This window comes from Crocodylus porosus, unplaced genomic scaffold (assembly GCF_001723895.1).
Source record: "Crocodylus porosus isolate Cpor-Errol unplaced genomic scaffold, CroPor_comp1, whole genome shotgun sequence".
In the NCBI taxonomy this organism is placed as follows: domain Eukaryota; kingdom Metazoa; phylum Chordata; order Crocodylia; family Crocodylidae; genus Crocodylus; species Crocodylus porosus.
The window spans coordinates 12,982,000-13,003,235 of record NW_017728928.1 but is presented as its reverse complement, the minus strand read 5'-3'; the positions used below and the strand labels follow the sequence as shown (position 1 = coordinate 13,003,235).

The 21,236-nt window shown below is 49.1% G+C and overlaps 1 protein-coding gene across 4 annotated transcripts; it reads left to right on the top strand.

Annotated features, from left to right (window-relative positions):
- Positions 1-55: 55 nt before the first annotated feature.
- FOXJ1 (forkhead box J1) lies at positions 56-12,843 on the top strand. 4 transcript variants are annotated; one of them, XM_019542642.1, is made up of 4 exons: positions 56-1,668; positions 1,960-2,004; positions 4,321-4,832; positions 9,129-12,843. In XM_019542642.1, exons 1-4 carry the CDS (start codon positions 1,557-1,559, stop codon positions 9,942-9,944), a joined length of 1,485 nt encoding a protein of 494 aa, XP_019398187.1. In that variant the 5' UTR covers positions 56-1,556; the 3' UTR covers positions 9,945-12,843. The 4 variants fall into 4 exon arrangements, with proteins under 4 accessions (XP_019398187.1, XP_019398190.1, XP_019398189.1 ...); XM_019542645.1 differs by lacking the exon at positions 56-1,668 and adding an exon at positions 2,975-3,029 and having other exon boundaries at positions 1,822-2,004; XM_019542644.1 differs by lacking the exons at positions 56-1,668; positions 1,960-2,004 and adding an exon at positions 2,679-3,029.
- Positions 12,844-21,236: the final 8,393 nt, after the last annotated feature.

The window sequence follows — 21,236 nt, the reverse complement described above, 5'->3', positions numbered from 1 at the left end:
ATGACTAATCTCAGAGTCTGGAAAGCAGCATGTAGAACCCAGTCCTGAGGAGGACGCTCAGCCTTTGATGTACTCAGGTAAGTTCCCGTTGCTTGAGTGACAACTTTCTCTCCGAAGGGACTGGGCTGGTAGAGGCTGACAGGATCCCACCTGTAATGACTTCCTGAGTATCAACAGCAAACAAGACTGCAGTTTCCCCCAGACCCGTAATCAACACCACTCCAAGCTGTTTCCAACTACACAGTTCTTCATAGCAGGGTAGAACAGGTTAGCTCCGAATATCACCAAGGGGTACTTGTGCTGGGATAACAAGGGAGCCTGGAGGAAAGTGGTATCTTCTCTAAGGAGGCCAATGTATCCTTCCCATTATTGCATGAACTGGCAGGGGTGGGTGGAAGTTAGAAAACACATCAATTCCCTGATTGTTGCCTGATGCTGTTGCTGTAACGAAGCCTTCAGAAAATCCTCTGGGTCCTTGAAGGAAAACCACCTTCTACAGTATTGGGATTAAGGAGGGGAGCCTTTAGGAGAGAGAGAAGCTGCAGGAGACTCTACTGGATGTCTTAGTCTGCTCAGCAGAGATGGTTTAACTCCTTGCCAGTGGAGCTTTGAGTGTGAATGCTCCAGCTCTGTGAGCCCAAATTAGCAGTGAAAGGGAACAGCCTCCTCTTTTGTTGCTTCAGAGTCCTGGTCAAGCGCTGAGAAGGGCTGTCCTGGGACTTTCCAAGATGCCCTTTCATGAATACTTCTCAACTCCTAGCTTCATCTTCCAGGCTGTCCAGGGAGCTGTAGGCCCTCTTTTCAAAGTTGTGTTGCTTTAGTGGCCTAGGGCACTGGCACCTGGTTCTTTTTGTTGGAAACATGAGGAATGAAAGGACATTTATTTACTGCCTTATCTTTCTGAGTAGGACAACAGCTGCCATGTCCCCATGCACCATTGCATAGTATACGGACACCATTGTCACCCTTTTTTGTGTGCTATCCATGGAGCAAAATGCATTACTGGTGCCTCCCCATAGCTGATGTCAATCAACTGGAGCTCCTGCTAAGTGACATCTCTCACTTTCAGCTCTGGAGAGACCCCATCCACAGTCTTCCCGGTGTCAGCCAAAATGACTGCTGTCCTGTTTGTGCTGAGCCCGATCCATCCCTGCCGTGACACGGTGGCGTGTGACCAGCCTCGAAGCTTTGGGAGGTGCTTTTGTATGGATGTTGCAGTACCAACATCGTGTGGGGGGGGTTGGGAGAACGGCTCTCTCATTTCAGGAAGAGACCAGAGAGTGGCCGGGTCACTTATCATACATCAAGGTGGATCCAGCCAAGATCATCGTGGCCCGTACTGGCTCTCACCGTGCACGGCAGCCACTGATGGAGTTTCCTTGAGGCACTCAGCAGTCCTGGCTGTTCTCAGCCTCCCTCCCCTTCCCGTCCTTTACTGGGAGGAGGGAGAAGTGGGGAGTTTTGTTTATTCCTTTCAGTCCCATCATAGCGTGGCCCCGTTTCAGTGGCTGGGATGACTGATTAACAGGGATTTGGGATGCCAGAAGTGTGTGGTCATGTTGGTGCGGTCCCATTGGAGGCCCGGCTCAGACACACAGGCAGCACTGAGAGCCTCAGCTAGCAGCCCTTGCATACTAAAATCCTCCCCCGTCCTCCAGCAGGTCCGAGGTGATGCAGGGTGTGGGGGGTGCTTTCCCCTTCCAGGAGATGCCTGGCCCTGACCCTGGCTGGGTGTACAAAGGGCAAGGGGCTTTTCTCTTCACATGGGGGGCGGGGGGGGATTTTTCATTAAGGACTCTTAGAATAACTGACTGGCGGGGGGGCAGGGACTCATTATAAGGGAATGTGACTGTAACCATCTTAATTAAATATAGGAAGGACCCAGCAGGGTCTTTGATTGAGGGGGTCTGCTGGGCCCCTCGCCCCCCTTCAGCTCTCCCTTTGATCTAATTACCGTAGGTTACGCAGAGGTCAGACGAACGCAGCCTCACAGAGCTGAACCAGGTAGGAACAAAGGGGCCCGTTCCCGGCCTGGTAGCAACTCCGCCGGTTGCAAGGGGGATGATTTTGGCTTCCAAATGCTCAGCCGCGCGGACAGCGCGCTCTTAATCCTCCTCATAGCAAAGCCTCGAGGAGGGCACAGACCTTTCCACATGAATGCTGCCACCGCCTCTTCATCATCCTCTCCCCACACACGGCCTGGACGCCGGGGAGGCCGTTGAACAGGAGCCCAGTTGCATGGGCAGGGACGAGGGGCCGCTAAATGGCAAGTGGAGCCGGTGGAGGAGACGGAGGCACAGGCTCGTCCCGAGGGGCAGAGGAGCGGTTTTAAATCATTCCCTTCTTTTCAAGGCATGGATCGCTCTGGTGGCCCAGTTGGTTTTTTTTGGCAGCAGCTTGTTTCGTGTCCACATGAACAATGGGCGGCTGAGAGTGGTTTCAAATGGACTTTCATTTGTCTTAATGAAACTCAGAGCAGCCATTCCCAATGCCCGCTCCGGGCTACCACCACGCGCGGGCCAGGGGCCGAGCTCCCCCACACACCACCGGCCGCCCCTGAGGAAACGAACCCCGCCCCGGTTTCGGCGGGGCCAGCGGGACCACTGGCCTGTCTCGCCGTCCAGATCCGAATCGCTGGGCCGGGGAAGAGAAATGCCTTTGCGAAGCGGGAGGGACGGGGGGAGAGCGCGAGGCAGCGCAAAAGTGGCAAAACTACAGAGCAGACTGGCGAGTGACTGAGCTCTCCATGGAGATCTCTGGACCAATGGGAGGGATGGAAGCTGTTTACAGGGGCGGAGCGTTTCCATAGCAGCCAGCGAAGCCTTTTGGAGCAGCTACTTAATGACAGTCATTCTGCTGCTTACAAATCACTGCAGCTCTGGAATAAAGGAGCTCTGGCAGGGCTTTGGGTCATAATTTATCCCAGGGGGAAAAGTAGAAATTCCCCCCCCCCCTTTTTTTTCCCCCTTTCCAGAACATTCCTGCTTTGTTGGGAACTTTGGACGCGGTGGGACTTTGCGTAGCCTCAGGTAAGGACCCCCGAACCGCTGGGCGAGGTGGTCCCTTTGCGTGGGAAATGCCTTGCACTGTATTTCTGACACCAGGTCTATCCGACAACTTTTCCAGCCGCCGATACTGCAACGCCCGCGACTGGAGTCAAGGCCATTAGTGGGAAAATTGATTCGGGAGTTAATGTATAACTCTGCCCAAGTTGGTTTGGTTTGGTTTTTCATTGCAGGTGTATTTACAGAGGGTCTTCCCTGCCGCCCCCCCCCCCCCCCCGCCACTGACTAATAATAGTCTGGAGTTTAAACGGGTTAGTACGGTGACCCTTCCCTTTATTTTTTGTCCGTTTTCCTTTATTAAAACAGAGGGTGTCTCTGTTAGAAATCCTGCGGGGGCTTGCTGGACTCTGAACATTTTCACGGAGCGCCCCCAACATTTTATCTCGGCTACTTAGCATCTGCGAGAGTCATATGACGCGTCTCAGAAAAATTTGCCGTCCCCTTCGGCCGTTGGCTTATCACAGAAAATACCTTTTTGGGGCCTGAAATGACAGTTTGTGTGCTAATCCTGATGGTTTGCCTCTTTTAAAGATAGAGAAAGTTATGCTTTCTGTAGCAGGCTAAGGGACTTAGGCACCTCTCCTGCTTAAATTAATAGACAGAGGGCATCTGAATCTAGATTGCTGTAAATATAGATTATATATGCACACACATGCTGTATGTTATACCACGTACACCTGTTGTTTGCTAAAATGGCAGTACCCTGCATGAAGAGAAATAAACACAGGGCATGAAAGTTAGCAGCCTAAGAAATATTCACGGCAGCGTGAGAAATGTTGGCTATTGATGGAGCAAGGACAGGATTACTGCCTAGGAGGATATAGAAGTCTGCTTTGGTTGAACACCTCTGTGCTAGTAATAGTGCCATGTCCCTAACTTCAAAGCTACTGGGGAGCTTTCTTTGCGAGTCAGGCGAATCCTTGCTGTCAATGGCACAGGTGTTTCAGGGAATCCCATCAGATTTTAACAGTGATTGAAAGCAAACAGCTTTGTGGAAGAGGCTGGATGGAGAAGCGACTTGTGTCCCCCACCCCGAGTGGAGCTCTGGGAGGTTGGCAGGGGTGCACTAGGGATAGATGTAGCCTCCACTCTGTGAGCCTCAGGCTGAAAACCTGCTGAAGTGCTCATGAGCTGCCTCTATGCCAAGGATCTTGAATCTCTTCATGTTGTTATTGCAGGATCGCTCTTTTCCCCAGCTCCCTTCCCTTGCCCCTTTCACCCATCAGCTTCTAAATGTTGGATCTGCCTATTCTAGCCTCCTCAGACATGGCTGATAGCTGGTTGAACCTACAGGCAGAGGAAGAAAGAGGGCAGGAAAGCAGCATGGGGGACTCTGGCAATTTGGACGACAGCCTCACCAGTCTTCAGTGGCTGCAAGAGTTCTCCATCATCAATGCCAATGTGGGCAAGTCTTCCTCCTCTCCCAGCAGCTCGGACCCTCACGACTACCACAAGATCCCTGGCTCAGCTGCTCCATGTTCACCCTTGGCTGCTGACCCAGCTTGCATGGGGATGCCCCATACCCCTGGCAAGCCCATTTCTTCTTCTACGTCCCGAACTGCTCATCTTGGAGTGGGCATGCAGGCCCAGCCCATGGAAGACATCGACTATAAGACCAACCCTCACGTAAAGCCACCTTATTCCTATGCCACACTCATCTGCATGGCCATGGAAGCCAGCAAGAAAAGCAAAATCACCCTCTCGGCCATCTACAAATGGATTACAGATAACTTCTGCTACTTCAGACATGCTGACCCCACCTGGCAGGTAGGTGACCAAAGGTGACCTCCATCTCTCCGTCTCTCTTTCATGGAAGAAGACTGGGTTGGGGTTGGAGATAATACAGTGATGGGCACCTGTTCAAACAGATGAAGGCAGGCATTTCTCTAGAGCTGTTGGTGGTCCAACTCCAAGTTGGTCTGGAGAGATACAGGAGGAGAAACACACCATGCACCAACAAGATGTGTCTAGCAATTGGCCTAGCTGTATTTAAAGAGGTAACAGGAAATCCTACGCAGTTCGGAAGAAATAATGAACTTTCTACCGGCCAATTAGCATTGCTAGATCTTCTAACGTTCCTGGTCATGGCAGTGTTTCTCTCTCTTTTTCTCTCTGTCTCTCCAGGGTGCAATTAATGACACTTGCTATGCTTTGTACCGAGGTTTGCCAGGAGTGAACATTCAGTAGCATACAGGAGCTTCAGTAAATGAGAATGTAGCCCAGGGTAAACAGGAATTTGCCCTTGTAAAGTTAGTGATTGTCCAGGGCATCTCCACTGCTGAAAAGAGGCTGAGATTGAGAGACAGAAGGATGCATTCTGTTCTCCGTTTCTCTGGAGCATCTGTATTGACTACAGTGTGTTGCAGCGGTACAGTGGAGAAGAAAATTTGGTTCAGAGAGCAATGAAGGGAGGAGCGAAAATAGGGGTAGGAAAAGAATGTGCAAGAAGAGGGAATAATAAGGGAGGAAAGGGTAGGAAAAGAGACTGGGGAAAAAGACAGGATGGGAGGATAGTAAGAAGAAAAAAAGGGGGGGGGTAGGGGGAAGAGAAGGTGAGAGGAGACCAAAACAAACAGCAGGAAGGAAGAAAGCGAGTTGAAGAGACACAGGCAGGGAAACTATCTGATGTGCTGAACTTCTAGAACAGTCAGGATCAAGGACACAGCCGAGACTTCCCTAGTCTGGAGCTTGTGAACTGAACAATGCCTCGAAAAATGGCTTTGACTACAAGAGCTGCTGGCTGCAGTGAGACAGCCATTATCCTGGTACCTGGCATAAGCCACTACCATTTTGATGATGGTTGTGAACGGTACAGATTCTGCCACAAGTGGTTGAAACTCCTCTTTGCAGCTTGATGCAGCTCTCCTGGGGAGGCATCTCCATCCCTGAGCACCATCTCCGCGCTCTCTTCAGATGCAGGAGCTGTCGGTCTTGAGGTTGAGGATTTATTTCTGCAGTTCCCTGGTGGATTAATGAATCCGTCAGCTCTCTGAGTCAGCAGTTTCATAGGCCACAGAGGAAAAGATTTGGAGGAAGGGGAGACACCTTCATTTAGAAAATCCCTGAGCAGAAACATGTAGATTTATAAACTCCATTCTTTCCCAAAATATACCACAATGAGAAATGGTGTCTATTTTGAGACAAATGCTCACACTCTCAGGTGCTTGTGGAACAAGGGTAGGGAGAGACTTCATTGCTCAGAGGGAGGCCCCAAAACACTGTCCACGTCACCTGTGTCCCCCGACTCATGGAAGACTTTCTGTGCCTCTTGTCTATATGAACAATTTCCCTTAAGCTACAGGGTTGCTGGAGATGATGCTGATGATAAATAACGTCTTGCACTGCTCTGAAAACCCAGCTGTGCCCCTAGCTTGCAGCTGTGCCACAGCTGATGGGTTAGGGAGCTGTGTCATGGAGCTCCCATTCAGTGGTGGCTACCTAAGAGTTTCATGCCCCCTAAGGAATGCCAGAGCACAGGGGCTTTCCCTGCCTGCCTGGCTCAGTGCCCTGTGTGCACACACAGGAACCCCTGGCACAGGAGGCATGTTGGGGATATACCACTGGTGGGAGGAGGTGGGGTCAGGGAGTTCCTCCATCACGGTATTCCCAGGCTGACATAGTGTCCATAGGGCATCGTAGCAAGCAGGATGCTGGTTGAGAGCTGGCCTTGCCACTGGGGGCTCAGTTGACCTGACTGCCCTGGCACAGGAGAGGTTCAAGCTGGCTATGAAGTCTATGCTGGACTCTGCATCGGCACAGAGGTAAATCAGGTCCATTCTTGCTACAGTGGTGGTGACCGGCCACAGGCTGCAAAGTCAAGTTACCCAGGTTCCCTATTACTCTTATCCCATTAGGGCTTCAGCTAATCCTGCGTGTTGGCCATCCCTGTAAGGGCCCAAAGAAAAGAAACCAAATCTACCCTGCTTGAGACCTGAGTCAGAGCCCTTCGAGATTTAAACACATCAGTGGAACCATCGAGATGGAGGTTAGCTAGGGTAGTGGTTTCTAGCTCTGCACCATGACTAGCTCAGCAAGTGCCCAGGGTTTCCCCTTCAACTTGATTCACTCTCAACTGCTCCAACGCTCAACAGTGCAGCTGCGAGTGCTCCCCAGTCCGCACTGGAGGTTGAACCTGCAGGGGCCCAGCAACACCTGATTCTCTTCCTACTTGCTGTGTAAACTGGGAGCAGGTCCACTGACCCAGCCCAGCTTCACCAATGGTGAGAGGTACAAGTCACAAAGGCTGCAGACATGGGCGGTTAAGGAACGCTCCCCTAGACAGAGGAGCAACCCAGATGAGGCTCTTTTTCAGTTTATATCCCCCAGCACTTGTAAGGAAGTCAGCATTCTGGTGCGCTGGTGAGTTCACCGGAGTAGGCGGATAGGAGCTAAGTGCTGATGCTTTGCCTTCTCCTGCAATCTCCTATCTGGAGAATCGCTGCATTTTTAATTAAATGAGCTTATTAAAAAACCAAAAGTTCTCAATCCCTCTCTGCATAGACACAGGTGGTTTGATTGATTTTTTTTTTTTTTTCTCTTTTTTTTTGCAGGGAGGAATGATAAATATGCTAACTGGCTGGGTAATAATCAACTGTCGACCAGCCAGGCTGAATGAAATTTCGGGGTAGGGGTAGAGAATTTGGCTTGGAATTCTCTGACCCTTGTAAAATTTCATTAAACAGTAAATCCTGAATCACCGAAGTCTGGAGCTTTTGGAGGAATTGTTGGGCTGGGGTTTTTTTTCCCCTTGCCTTTCTTTCCTTTTCTCCCATCATGACTGTATTCTCATCCCCCCCACCCCAATTCCTGTAAGTGGAGGCAGACTCAAAAGGTCATGCCACCCATACACAGGGGGGAGATGGATAGATTCCTGGGAGAGCTGCGTGTTTTGGAGGCGAGCCAGCATGCCCGAGGAGTTTCAGCCCAGAGGAAGGTTTTTGTTGTGTTTTTTTTATTTAGCACTCCAGGCATTCAAGCCTTGTTTTTGCTATTCGGCAATACGGATTATGGATGAATAAGCATAAAGATATCCAGGCAACATTGAAAAAAAAAAAAAACCCTTCACCATATCCAATCTCTTAACACACTCTAGGCATTGTGCAATGTAACACAGCGTTATTTACCCAATAACTGAGTTTCCTTTCTGATTATGCATATCACTCTAGACACATTCATGTTTTTCAGAACAGCTCGACGGGAGCAGAAACTCCTCTTTTTTCCCCCCTTTTTTTTTCTCCCCCGCCCCCTTTTTTTCCCAGCTAGTTTGATTTGTGTTCATGAAGATACAGACTGATTTCATACCAAGCTTTCCCAAGCGTTGGGATCTATGGGAGAAATTTAGCCATGGGCCCAACAAACGGGTGTGCAAATGCAGTGCAAGTGGTTGTCCCAGTATGCTGCACTCCAGCCCAGAGCAGCCATTTGTATAGTCTGCTCAGAGTGGGGAATAAGCATCCCATAGGCTTGTCCAGAGAGGTCGTTCCTGAGTAAGGGATTGTATGTGCCGGTTCAATCTCTAGGCACCATGGTGAAATCAGAGGTAGCAGGGAATCTATATAAAGCTATTTTGGCCAAGTGATTTCCAACTGATGCTAACACTTTTATCACTCATTCCTAGAGCTAGCTGGGAATGTTGTTGACCACTCACTTGTTCCCCAGTCTCATTGCTCTGTGAGCCTGATCCAAACAGCAAACAGGAAGTCTTCCAGTGTCTTCAGTAGACTTTGGCCCCAGGCCCTTTGGCCCCTGCTGCTCAAGGTGATGTAGAACAAAGGTGATGGAGCTCCGTTCCACCATCTCTTTGGGGGCCACAAAACAAGGCGGAGGATCTACAATGTGGCACCATTCAGCAGTCAGCCCAGAATGGTTTGTCTTACTATTGTAATCTCTGCCTCTTTATCCGGGGACCTGGTGAGGATGGGCTCATTTGCCCTTTTGCGTGGTTTATGTTATGTTTTATCAACTGCAAAGTATGAGTATTCACAAAACTCCTAATTAAAAAAACAGGTGGATTGTGTATGAAGTTGCATGTATTCAACTTTGCTGTTTTCCTTTTTGGCTTAGAACTCCATCCGGCACAACCTGTCCTTGAATAAGTGCTTCATCAAGGTGCCCCGTGAGAAGGATGAGCCAGGAAAAGGTGGGTTCTGGAAAATTGACCCTCAGTATGCTGACAGGCTCATGAATGGGGCCTTCAAAAAACGCAGGATGCCTCCTGTGCAGATCCACCCAGCCTTCACCAACAGAGTCCAGCAAGACACTGGCTCGGCTCCTAATCAGGCAGCATCCTCTTGGACCAACAACGGCATCCTGAACGTCAACATGGAGTCTCAGCAGCTGCTCAAAGAGTTTGAGGAAGTCACCAGCGACCAGAACTGGAATCCAGCAGATGGGAAAATGGGCCACAAGCGGAAACAGCCATTGCCCAAACGGACACACAAAACATCTCGTCTCTCTAGCTCCCCTCTACTCACCCAGGAAGAACAAACTGAGCTAGGATCACTGAAAGGTGACTTTGACTGGGAAGCCATCTTTGACACTACCTTGAATGGTGACTTCTCTACTTTTGAGGACCTGGAGCTCACACCTCCTATTAGCCCAATAACCAGAGATGTGGACTTGACAGTACATGGAAGACACATTGACTGCCCTCAGGAATGGTGCCCAGTTGGGCAGGATCAGGTCCTTACAGAAGCCAACCAGAACAACTTGGACTTTGATGAAACTTTCATGGCTACATCTTTTCTTCAGCATCCCTGGGATGAAGGGAGAAATGATTACCTCTCAAACTCAGTCAACATGGACCAGTTGTTTGAACTCAATGATTCTTCTTTGCCAACAGACATGAATGACTGGAGCAGTGTGGGATCATTTTTATAAGAGGCAGCTCCCAGTTGGAAGAACCAGCTTGAACCCAGGCAGACTTTATCTTTTAGCAGGAAGATCCCAGCACCGTTCGAACTTACAAGAGATGAAATTTCCAGAAACGGAAACATATATGGTGACTTTATCACTTGCAAAGTATGGGTACTCACAAAACTCCAAATTAAAAAAACAGAACATCTTGGCTGGATATATCTTTAAGTAACCCTTTGGGAAAAGTTTCTGGCCCTTGGGTTTCCCCAAGAGAAAAGAATAACTGTACTTATTTTTGTACTTGTGTTTTTAAAAGAAAAATGGATTATCCTATTTTTCATGGGAATGGAAGGGGTATGTGTTCCCTTTTTTTGGTTAGAAGAGAACACCTGCTAAGTTAGATATGACAGATGAGATTTCCTGGTGGTTTAGGACATTATAGACCATGTGCAATTTTCTCGTCTTTCTTCTCTCCATTTGTCTTTCTCTCTCTCTTTATTTTCTATCCAGGGAAATTCCCAGGTATAACATGAGATAATTAGATAACAGGCAAATAAAGGTCCCTTCTGGCTTGTATGAGTGCAGCCTCCCTCCTTAATTGGGGCTAGGGAAGAAGACGAGTTCTGAAAAATCAGATGCAATTCAGCAAGTCTGCCTCTTCAGATTTTTTTATATAGTCTTATTATATATATATCTATATTCAAAGAGACCTATATTTTTAGCACCAATGCACAATCAGTAGAGTATCTTGTTGGCGGGATGGCAATGGAAATGGGGTCCTGTTTTTACTATATAGAGACATGTTAATTGTTCTGCAAATTAAATATGAAGTGTGTCAAGTGTTTGTGGTAACAAAATATGCAAGGGAAAATTCCTACATCGGAAGCAATGGATTTCTTTAAGGATCAAGAAAATCATCAAGACCAGGGAGGAACAAAGGGGATCTTAATTTCTCCAGATTGTGCTTGCTCTTAGTTTTTTAGCTTTTTATATCCTGAACTCCTTGCTGCAAATCGTGCGTGGCCATGTTTGCCATAAGGTCTAGGATTGTATCACTGTGAACCTTCTATGGTTTTGAACCGCTGTCAAAACAACTCTCTCTTTTCTGATCAGAAACCGGGATGCCCCCTTGTCTGCTCATGTGTCAGGCTCTGAGCAGTCTTTAGGGTCATCCAGGAGGCATATGAAGGACCGGGCTTTTCTCAGCGTTGGTGAGGGAGCTGCCAGGACCATGGGAAAACGTTTCTTTATTTCATTGCATTGTTGTGTTTGGGTTTCCCACCCGGGGTGATGAGGACCAACTGTTTTGTTTTTTATTTAAACTAATGCTCTTGTATTGGACTAACAAAAAAATAAAATGGAATAAAATCTGGATCCAGGCTCAGTCAACGAGTCATAGGCCAAAGACTGTGCATGCAACAGACGCTGGGGATGAAAGAAGAGGCTAAAGCCCCCTCTTCTGCCTTCTCTAACATACTTACCTTCTACTTTGCTTCTCTCCTGAGACAACAAGACTTCTCAGCACTTACTACCCTCAACGCGCTGTGCAACGGTTAATCGGTTAAAACTCACAGCACCCCTGTGAAGCAAGTATTATCATTCTCACTTTACAGATGGGGATGGCAAGACAGGGATACATTAACTGTCTTGCCTTAGGCCAAAAGCAAAACCTGTCCCCCTGTCCTTGGAAACATGTGAAGGGGACACCAGCTTGCTATGGTCATCTCCAAAGCAGTTAGAAAATCCTGGTGGTTTTTTGACTACCCGGAAGCCAGGACAAAGAGAAGCAACCTGACATAATTATTTCTGAAGACTTCTAGCAATCTGTGCCAGCTCCTCAGCTAGTATAAGTTGACCAAGTCCCAGGGGGGTTATGCTGATCGATACGGGAGAGCTGGCCCAGGTTTTGTTGTGTACTGGGAGTGTGGAAGAGTAACTGTGAAGTATGCATAGGCAGCCTAGAAATATTTTGGTAGTATAAAAAACAAACAAACAAACAAAAACCTTGCTAAAACTTGAATTCAAGCTATAGAGAATCAGATTCTAAGTCTCTCTGTTGTCGTAGGTGATATAGTTAAAATAGCTCCTAGTTAGCACAGTATGTAATTTCTTTGGAGTATGTTAAACTTACTGAAGAAAGAAAAACCCTAAACATTTTTTTTGTAAGAAAATAAGAACTTAGGAACCTTAATGGGAGCAGTCTAATTCAGCGGGAGTTTAGTTGTAGCTTAACAAACCTAAAAGAAAATCCTTGTATTAACTGATGCATTCACTTGCATTCAAGATCACAGAGGTCAGAAATGCAATGCTTTGCATTTGGGTTTCCAGGTATTTTGGGCTACGTTCTCAGCTGGGGCAGTTCTGCTTTTCTCCGCTGACCTCGCTGGAGTTATGCAGATTTCCAGTAGCTGGGAGCACTGGTCCCGGATCACCATACAGGTGACTGCTGGTGTGGGGTGGGACTATTAAGATCAACTGTTCAGCTATTGTCTGGTGGTGAGTCAGCAGGTGCAAGACACTGGGACTGTAGTATGGTCCTACTAGTTGCATGGGATGGACCAGGGGAAAATTAGAACTATATCTATGACTTGATGAACAACCTCCAAAATGCCTCTGCAAAAAAAAAAAAGGTAAATCTTCACCCCCCCACTAGTTGCCCTGCTTCAAGAGCTGGGAGCATTTCTGAACCAAGACATAACCACATCAATCTCATCTCCATTCCATGGCTACCAAGGTTCAGACTGGGCCTAGGTGTTATTGGGGGTTTTTTTATAATGCTTCTTTTTGGTTTCATTTTTTCCTGTGTTGAGGCCTATTCCATACTGATGCTGAAGAACTGCAAAGATAAGTGTGCAATTTAACCTTTTTTCATGGAAAGCTATTTACAAATAAATAAATAAAAAACCTTAAAAATGAAAAACTACTTCTGCCTCCTTGCTGCTTTTTCTGTCCAGCTTATATACCTAGATGGCTCATTACTGTAGGAAATAAGTGACTCTCAGTCTTTTAATGGATGTAGCCTCCCAGTACCCCTATGAGAAGGGCAGTACTCTTGTCATAGTTCAGGCTATTTAATCAAGTTCATGTAGGAAGGCTGAGACAGAACAAATGCGTCAAACCAGGTCTTTCAAGCCTTAGTGTAATGTCCTAATCAATGGAGAACACGTCTTTCTTTTCTCAGAGATGCATAGGTTGGTGGGGTGTGAATAGGACAACTTGGGAGGTCAAGAATGAAATGTTATGCTTATTATTTGTATTATTGCAATATCTAAAGTATTATAAATAAAACTCTGAGACTGAGGCAGTGGCACATCACTGCCAGAGAGAAGTAAAATAGATCAGTATCTTATACCCCAGATCCTGTGACTGTAGCTGAATTTAAACTTGTATTATAATAATATGTCCCCAGATCTCACCATTGAGAAAGGAAGCTTGCAGACATGGTCTGAGTGTAGCTAACAACGCGGCCTCTGCCTGAGCTTGAAGAGAGCCTGCTCACAGAAGTGCAACCAGAATTCATCTCAATGGGGCGCTAACATTCACTGTGGCTGGTGTCCTCACCAACGCTACCCTGGCAGGGCACTGTCTGTGGGGCAGGTGGGTAAGTGAGTGGTGGGCCTGGCCTATCCAAACACACACACCTCAGATGCTGAGATTAGTACTGAGAGATGCCATTGCTGTCTCTCTCAGTTGGGGTAGAGCCCTCTGCCCCCGCGTGTGCCAAGCCCAGAGCTTCTGAGGGTAACAGGAGCCCTGCTGCCAGTCTTGTAGGGAGAAGGGGTCCTCACAGTATTGCTCCAGCTTCCCTGAGGTTGTAGGGGGATCCTAATTCACTCAAAGACTATAGGTGGGACCATAACATGGGGACAGAGCCCCAGGGAGGCTTTGTGTCATGGTCTGCCTAAGATTGTGGAGTGCCTTCGTCTGTATATACGTAGTGGGAGACAGCGGAGAAGTGTGTTTTACCTTTACAGATGGGCGACTGAGGCATGGACAAGTGAAATGTTTACGAGCATCCTGTGCTATCCTGCCAGGGGAATTGCAAGGCAGTAGCTAAAACTCTCATTGCAAACAATGGCTTGGACCAGAGGGATGCTGTGTGCATTTGTTGAGTTCAAATTGTCTCTTATGCATCTCCTCAGCACTGCCAAGGAGTAGTACACTTTTATGCAATGCTAGGTCTCTCTCAGGTTTGCCCCAAAGCCACTTTGTTAAGCCGGGCCAGAGAAAAGGGCAGTTTTAGCTTTTCCTCATTCTCATAACTGAACTGGATGGTAATGAGAGCAGGGGCACGAGGGGTCAGGTGCTTTGAAAACAATTGAATCAGCAAGTGCCTGTTCAAAGGGCTGTTGTGGTGGCAAAGACATCCTCCATCTCAAAGCCAGCGAGCTGTGTAGCGCCGAGGAGAAGCCCCAGCAACCCAGGGAAGGAGGTTGGGAGGTACCGGGTAGAAGGCGCACAAAGGAGACAGTAATAGATGAAACCACTTGAGGTTAATTACGCTGAAATGCAATTGGCTCCACAAGGATGTCAGAGGCGGTGGGGGGGGAAAGCAGCATAAAAGGCAGGGGAGAGTGAACTCCTCGTGACCTTGGAGCTGTACAGAGGCACGGCATTCGGGGAACACTGAGCCCGATCAATCGGCTCAGCAAGTCTAGGGATAACGATGCAGTCTTCACCTACAGGCAGAGGCATGGGGCAATAGCAGGAGAGGGCCTGGAACAAGGGGCAGGGGATGCACACGCCCGGGGGGGTTTGTAGAAAAAAGTTTGCATTGTCATCTCAGTCTGATGTGGCTCCATTGATGGATCTCCCATCCTCTCAGCCCGTGGGCCCGTTGGTCCTCCTTGACTGCTTGGATTCTGGTCAGGTTTTCACCCGGGGCCCCAAAAGGAGTCAGGCTGGGGCAAAAGGAGTCAGGCTGGGGCAACGTTTTTAGTCTCATCTCTGGTAACGGCATCCTTGACTGGCAGTGGGAGTTGGAGCTGGGCGACGGGTGACGAGCCCTGCTTGGAGAAGGAGGAACTTCATTCAAAAAAACAAAATGCTTGTCAGATGCCTTGCCTTGGCTCTGGTGAGATGACAAACAAGCAGCAGAGAGGGTAAAGGGCAATAGCAGAGGTGTCAGTCCCATGACAGTGAGGCCCAGCACTACTAAGCAGGGAGCTTGGGTTCAGGCCTCCTGGGCTGGTGGGATGGAAAAGGGCTGGCAGCTCTTTCAGTTGCTTAAATTGAAGCTCTGACATAGGCATCAAAGGTGGCTTGTGCAGAGCTCCCTGAACCAAAGGAGGGGGGTTACTGCAGCTCGAGAGCCAGGATGCAAAAGCAGGTGGGGCAGTAATGAGAGGCATCCTCACACCACCAACAGAGAGGGGGGATTTCTCTCCTTCCACCTCCTCACATTCAGAGACCAGTCCCAAGCCAGGTTGGGACTAGGGCAGCAGCTTTTGTCTAGGAATCACAAATGCTTCCCCAGCTCTGAGCAGCAAACACACCCCAGCCTGACTAATAAAGAGGAGCTGCCTTTTTAAACCTGGCTCAAAAAGCTGTGTTCTTGGTTCTTTAAAGCCACATACTGACAGCAAGGCTGAAGAGTTGCGGCTACTTCCTTCCCTCCCCATGCCCTTAGTCCTTGGGGTGCTGCCACAGCCAGTCCTGCACAGGACTACGGGACACTTACACCAGCCACTATGCAAATCCCGCCAAGCCTTAAGAGTCAGCACCTGCCACAGCTATCAGGACTCTTCCCATCACAAATGGAAGAGGCTCCTCACTGCTGGCTGTGTGGGTTTGCTATGCACCATCCCCAAAACCAGCACCCCAGGTAGGTGAGTTGGCTGCACTGGATAGGGTGGGGTAGGTCTGGGGTTTGGGGGGGGGTGTCTTGGGATGAGGGCGATGGAAAGGGAAGGATCAGAGTGTTTTCAGTGTGACCTGGGAGGAGCAGAAGGTAAAATCTGAGCCAGGAGGTGATGAAAGCCATGGTGGCTTTCAGACTCCTCCCCTACCCCACATTGATTTCCAATGATGGTGAAGTGCTTGATAAACTGCATGCAGATGGGAGACCTGCTGAAATGCAGCTGTGTCTGGGGTGGAGGCCAGCTGATACATGACACGCAGCTGGAGGAGAGATCTTTTGGCCAAAGCATGGGCCAGACTCACCTTCTTACAAACACCAGGCAGTCTGTAATGGCCCTGTGGAGTAGGCTGGAGCCTGGCAGGCGGTTCTCACGATTTCACTGGCAGGGGGAAGTGGTGTTGTTCTTAGAGCCCAGACTCCTGGAGTCTTGTGATTGGGAGACTCTTAGCTTCCCTAGCTTTGATGTCTCAAGGAAGCCTCTAGCTTAGCCTCTTTGCAGAGAAATGTTTGTAAAAGTGACTGTCAAAGGGTCACATCCCAGGAGGCAAATAAATGGACTGTGATATGGTGTGTGGCGGGGCAGGCGGGTTAAACATTTGGAGTATTTAGGAGCTAACCTGCTTATTTGGAGGAGCTGACTTTTTGATTTTATTTTCCTCTATGTTTAGTGTCAGCAAGGCTGTTCTAAGCCAAGCCATGTGAAGCAGCCATCTTTTTTTTGTTCTTTCTTTCTTTTCTTTTTTTTGGCTTTGCAAGAAGCAAATGGCTTATTTTGGCTTAATCCCCATGGAAAGGGGTGAGCATTTTGCATAGACATGGCGGGGGGAGAAAATTAAACGGACAGATTTTTTTTTTCCCCCTGCCCTGAAAGACCCTGTAGGAAGAGTCAAGTCTCTGAAGCAGGGATGGGGGCTGGAGAGAGAGCATCGCACATGGTCTGAAACAACCTCATTTTGTTCGGCTTTGAAACCAACAAAACAAACTTCCAAGTGAAATTTTTTCAATGAGTTTTTTTTTTTTACAGCAGCCAGAAGATGTATAAATAATGTGTGTGCAGGGGGAGGGAGTGGGTGGATGGGGACAATACTGTAGTAACCAGGCAGAGGAGGAGGGGAGGGCTGGAGGGGGCTGTCTTTTCTTCCATCAAAGCTAGGAGGTTTTCCTCCAGCCAAGGAGATTGAGAGAAAGAATGCGAGACAATAAACTTTCTCCCTGGGTTGTAAACTTTGCCCTCCAATGTGGGCTAGAGAGACTGGGCTGCCTTTTACAAAGCACTGTGTGTACTCAGCGAGAAAGGGAGAGACAGAAAGGGAGGTCAAGGCCCCTCCTGTGCTCAGCCTGCCTGGGCTTGCCTGGAAGAGCGTGATCTCAAACACTGCAGCTTACAGGCCTGGCTCCTTCTCTTCCGTGGATCTTGCTGCCTCAGCCGGTTCCCGGGCCTGTGGCGCGTTTTCCCTCCTCGGCCCTACCCCCACCCGCACGCCAGCGGGAGGACAAATTGCAAAACTAACGAGCCGGATGGAAAAGCGGAGGAGTAGATTTGCTTGTTTAGTCAACCGAGGTCCCAAAGAGGTTTGAGATGGCTCTCCAGTTTGCAAGGGGACTGGCCCGGACAGGAGCTGATCAAACTGAAGTGCACGGCAGGGAGATGGCCCGTGATCTCCCGTAGACCCCTGTGCCCTCCAGTGGATCTCCCCAGAGCAGACGCAAGACCCCAACTCCTCCCCCTCCCCCTTTCCTGTCCATAATCCTGCCAAAGTCAATGGCGCTGGTCTCTACTTACCCACAGCTGGTTTCTCTTTCTGATCTCCGTACATCAGCCATGCCCTGCACCATGGCCCCTGGGTGTTTGTTCACCATCTCAGTCTCTTCTACATCTCCGCTCCTTGCGTTTCTTCTCTTCTCTCTCACCATTAGAGTGGCTGTCATAGATGGCAGTCTGGTTGTCCTCAGCTGATACAAAACTGGATGCCTTTATGTCCTCTATTTTTCTCTTCAGGACTCATCAGGACTCGTATCAACAGAGGACAGAATAGCAGAAAACAGGGATGTCCTCTATGATGGCCACCCTACAAGGCAGAAGCTTTTTGTGGAAGACCTTGGCCTCTAAGACGCCCCCTGAGATCCATGGGCTTTTGGGGATGTCTCCCCCACCACCACATCCCTACAAGGGAAGAATTGGGAGTCAGCTCGGCAAGTGCAATGTCATGATGTTCCCATCCCCCTGCTTGGGTTGTTCTCACAGAGGGGAGCATTCGCCCCTGGCCTTGTGGGAGCTCCTGCTTTATGCCAAAGTAATTAAGGATTCATTTGACTGTGTGATGTGGCTCCTAATGTCTACTTTAATGATTACAAGTGCGAGGACTATATAGACTACCAGTGATGCTCTGGCCTCCTGCCATCCTGCATATTGAGATTGTGACCAAGATGGCTCCCAGGTTAGTGTACTTTTCCTGTGCAGCTCCAAAGCCAAAAGGGTGACTGACATAGGGACGATGGATAACATAGGTACGACCGATATTGGGCTGCAGGGTCTGATTTTTTTTTCCCACTACCCTGTGCCATGTATGTACTCCTTAAACAGCAGTACCAAGCAGGCATGACATGCTGATGTACTGCATTACCGCCTGTGTGTGCACACTGTGCCCTGGGACAGTTAACTACGTATCGTACAAGGCAACAGAGATCTAGGTACCTAAGCCAGGGCAGGGAAGGCTTTCCTTCACGTGCATACGACTGCCAGTAGGGCTCTACCAGCAATCGCCATGCTGCCAGGTGTGAGGTACACCAAGATGCAGACCAAGAAAAAGATGCAAGTGTTGCATAGACCTGCTTTGGGCAGGGGTAGACAGGACATCAGGAGCTGATCTCTGCTTGAGCTTCCATCATTACTTTTGCTGGCGGAGCAAGGGCAACAGTAGGAAATGCTCAAGGGAAACACCTAACAACCCCAGCTTGGTGGAATAATTATCCCCTTCTTCATGGTTCCCCCTTCACAGCTCCTATGATACTGCTGGTCAGACCTGAAAAAAAGCCCCTGCCTGCTCTCAATGGGCAGGGGATTAGCTGCATTCCCATTTGGTTAACTCTGTCTTCTGGCCTAGCCTCCTCCTGCGGTTTCAGTCAGCAATGGCACGCTGCCTCCCTTCTCGCTCCCCGCTGCCACGGAGGACACTCTGTGGCCCAGATCCAGGAAGACACTTATGCACATGCATCATTTTAAACACACGAGTTGCCCAGTGGGGACTTTGGCAGGTACGGGTGTTGCTAGACTGAAGTCTTCAACTACCACGCTCCAGGGTCTAGAAGAAACTGTTCAAGAGGTGGCTTCATTTCAGTGATGGAGAATTGGGGGTGGGGGGAGAGGGATGAGTGTCTAGGCAAATCCTGAAGCCTTTTTTTTTTTTTTAAAGTCCTTATTCATCCAAAGCTTGCACTGTAGTCCCTGGGCAGTATCCTGAGAGGTGACAGGTCCCTGCCTTTCCTGCTGGAATCAATGGATGCCTTGGCTGGGCATAGACCTGCAGGGATTGATTGGCTTCTAGTTTGCAAAGTAGTGTGTGAAATCTGCAGGGTGCTTAGGGCTGAAAGGTGCTGTCTCAATGCCACTCATTAGGATCATCATGATTATTCCTTTATTATTTATTTGCCATATTCCCCCAGCTCTCCCTTAATCCATCAGCCTCTCTTAATGGGCAAACATCAACGCCCCAACCCAATCTCCTGTTCACAGAAGGAAAATATACACATAAGCCCTTCTTTTCTCTCCTTTTCTTGCCTTCTTTTTCTCTCTTCCATTGAACGTGGAGTTGGCACAGAGCCATCCTGGCAACAACCTGCTTTCACTTGCTAATCATTCTAAATATTGAAAATCAACGCCTAGAATAAACAGCTCAGCGATTGGGGCCCATCTCTGCTCTGTTTGGAAATGCTAATCCAACTGCCTTTTGTTTTCCTTGTGTGGGTTTGATGCCTTGCGATCTGAGGAGGTCACAGCTGATGGGTCCCCCCATCCACCCCCTTATTTTTTCTCATCATGAAAATTCAGCCAGTTTTAACATACTAGGGTGAGAGGGGAGGGGGCAGGATCTGGGGGAGGGAAGGGGTTGAACACCCTTTGCATAGTAATGAAGGAACCTCCAAAGTTTGGGAATTCAGGTTCCCAAATAAGCATCCGGAGTTCACATGCTTTATCCAAGCCCTCTCTGAGCTTGCAGACAGGGCTGAGAAATCTCACGGGAACGAACTTACTGGTGAGGCTACTGGTGCTGCTACTGCAAAGAGAAACCCATGGGCAGGGAAGCAAAGCAGGCTAAGAATTAGTCCAGATTTTGAGGACACTTGGTCTGAGATGTATTGCTGCAAGAATGATCGGACTAGATGATCTACTCAGGTCCCTTCCGACCCTAGAAACTATGAAACTAAGAAGGAAAACTTACCTCAACCTTGGAAGCCGTTTCATGTCTAGACCAAGAAACCCAGAAGCCATGCTGGTATCAGGAGGTTAGCCTTGGCATCTGTTGGTTTGGCTACAACCATGACATTGCCCGGTCAGGGTGGACGTCCCTGAGCACACTCCCGCCATCCACTGCCAGTCGTATACGCCACACACAGAAGTAAGACAGTAATGCCAGTCCAGGGGCATCGCCTGGTATCGCTCTGCCGATTCAGTCTCTAGCATGCTTGAGAAAGGCCACGGGGGATGACCCCCAGGGTGGTTTCATCACCTTTCCCAGTTGGCAGCTGGGAGCAGGAGGAGGTGGGTAGGGCATGTTCAAGAACACCTGTCCCCAACAGCCACGGGGATGAGATGTAGACATGCTGTATGGAGGGGGAAGCACTTGAGGAATTGCTAATTTTTTTAGCCTCCTCAGTGGAGGGCAACCTTTTTTGGCAGCCATGCCCCAAATTAGCCCCAAATCTTCCCTGAGTGCCTCTCTGATCCCCTTTCCCTGCTGATCTACTGCTCTGCTTTCTGCTCCCTGCCCTATCTGCCTCTGTGCTTCCTACCCCCTCACTGACCTGTTGTGTGGCACATGCAGAGGCTGCCCGTGTGACTTGTGGCAACCGTGCCGCCGGTTGGCGACCCCTGGATAGATAGGAGATACCCAAAGCCGAACTACTTGTCTCCTTGTGATGGTTTGCCTTCTCCTCTCACCGGGACGCTCGGCCATGCCTTTGGCTAATCTTCTCTAACTCGCTGGCCCAAGGCTGCATGTACCCGCTTAAAAAAAAAGGGGGTGTAGCTGGTGTGATGGAAAGTAGTACCCTCCCCCCCACCCGGCTTTCAATCGGGGGTACTGCAAATACGCGGCTGTTGACAGATTCTAGGGGACCACATCTGCGTCTCGGCATCGCCCCATAAACCTGGCAGGGAGCGGACTGGGGACTCTGCCTGTTCTTCACGGGTTCCCCCCATCGCCGAGGCAGCGCCGTGCCCAGGGCTGGCAATGCAG

Bases quoted from the DNA above. Each gene is read 5' to 3' on its own strand.
- FOXJ1 (XM_019542642.1), top strand. From the start codon at position 1,557: ATGTTGGTGCGGTCCCATTGGAGGCCCGGCTCAGACACACAGGCAGCA. The intron at 1,669-1,959 runs GTGATGCAGGGT...TAATTACCGTAG, and splicing joins CGTCCTCCAGCAGGTCCGAG to GTTACGCAGAGGTCAGACGA. The intron at 4,833-9,128 runs GTAGGTGACCAA...TTTTTGGCTTAG, and splicing joins ATGCTGACCCCACCTGGCAG to AACTCCATCCGGCACAACCT.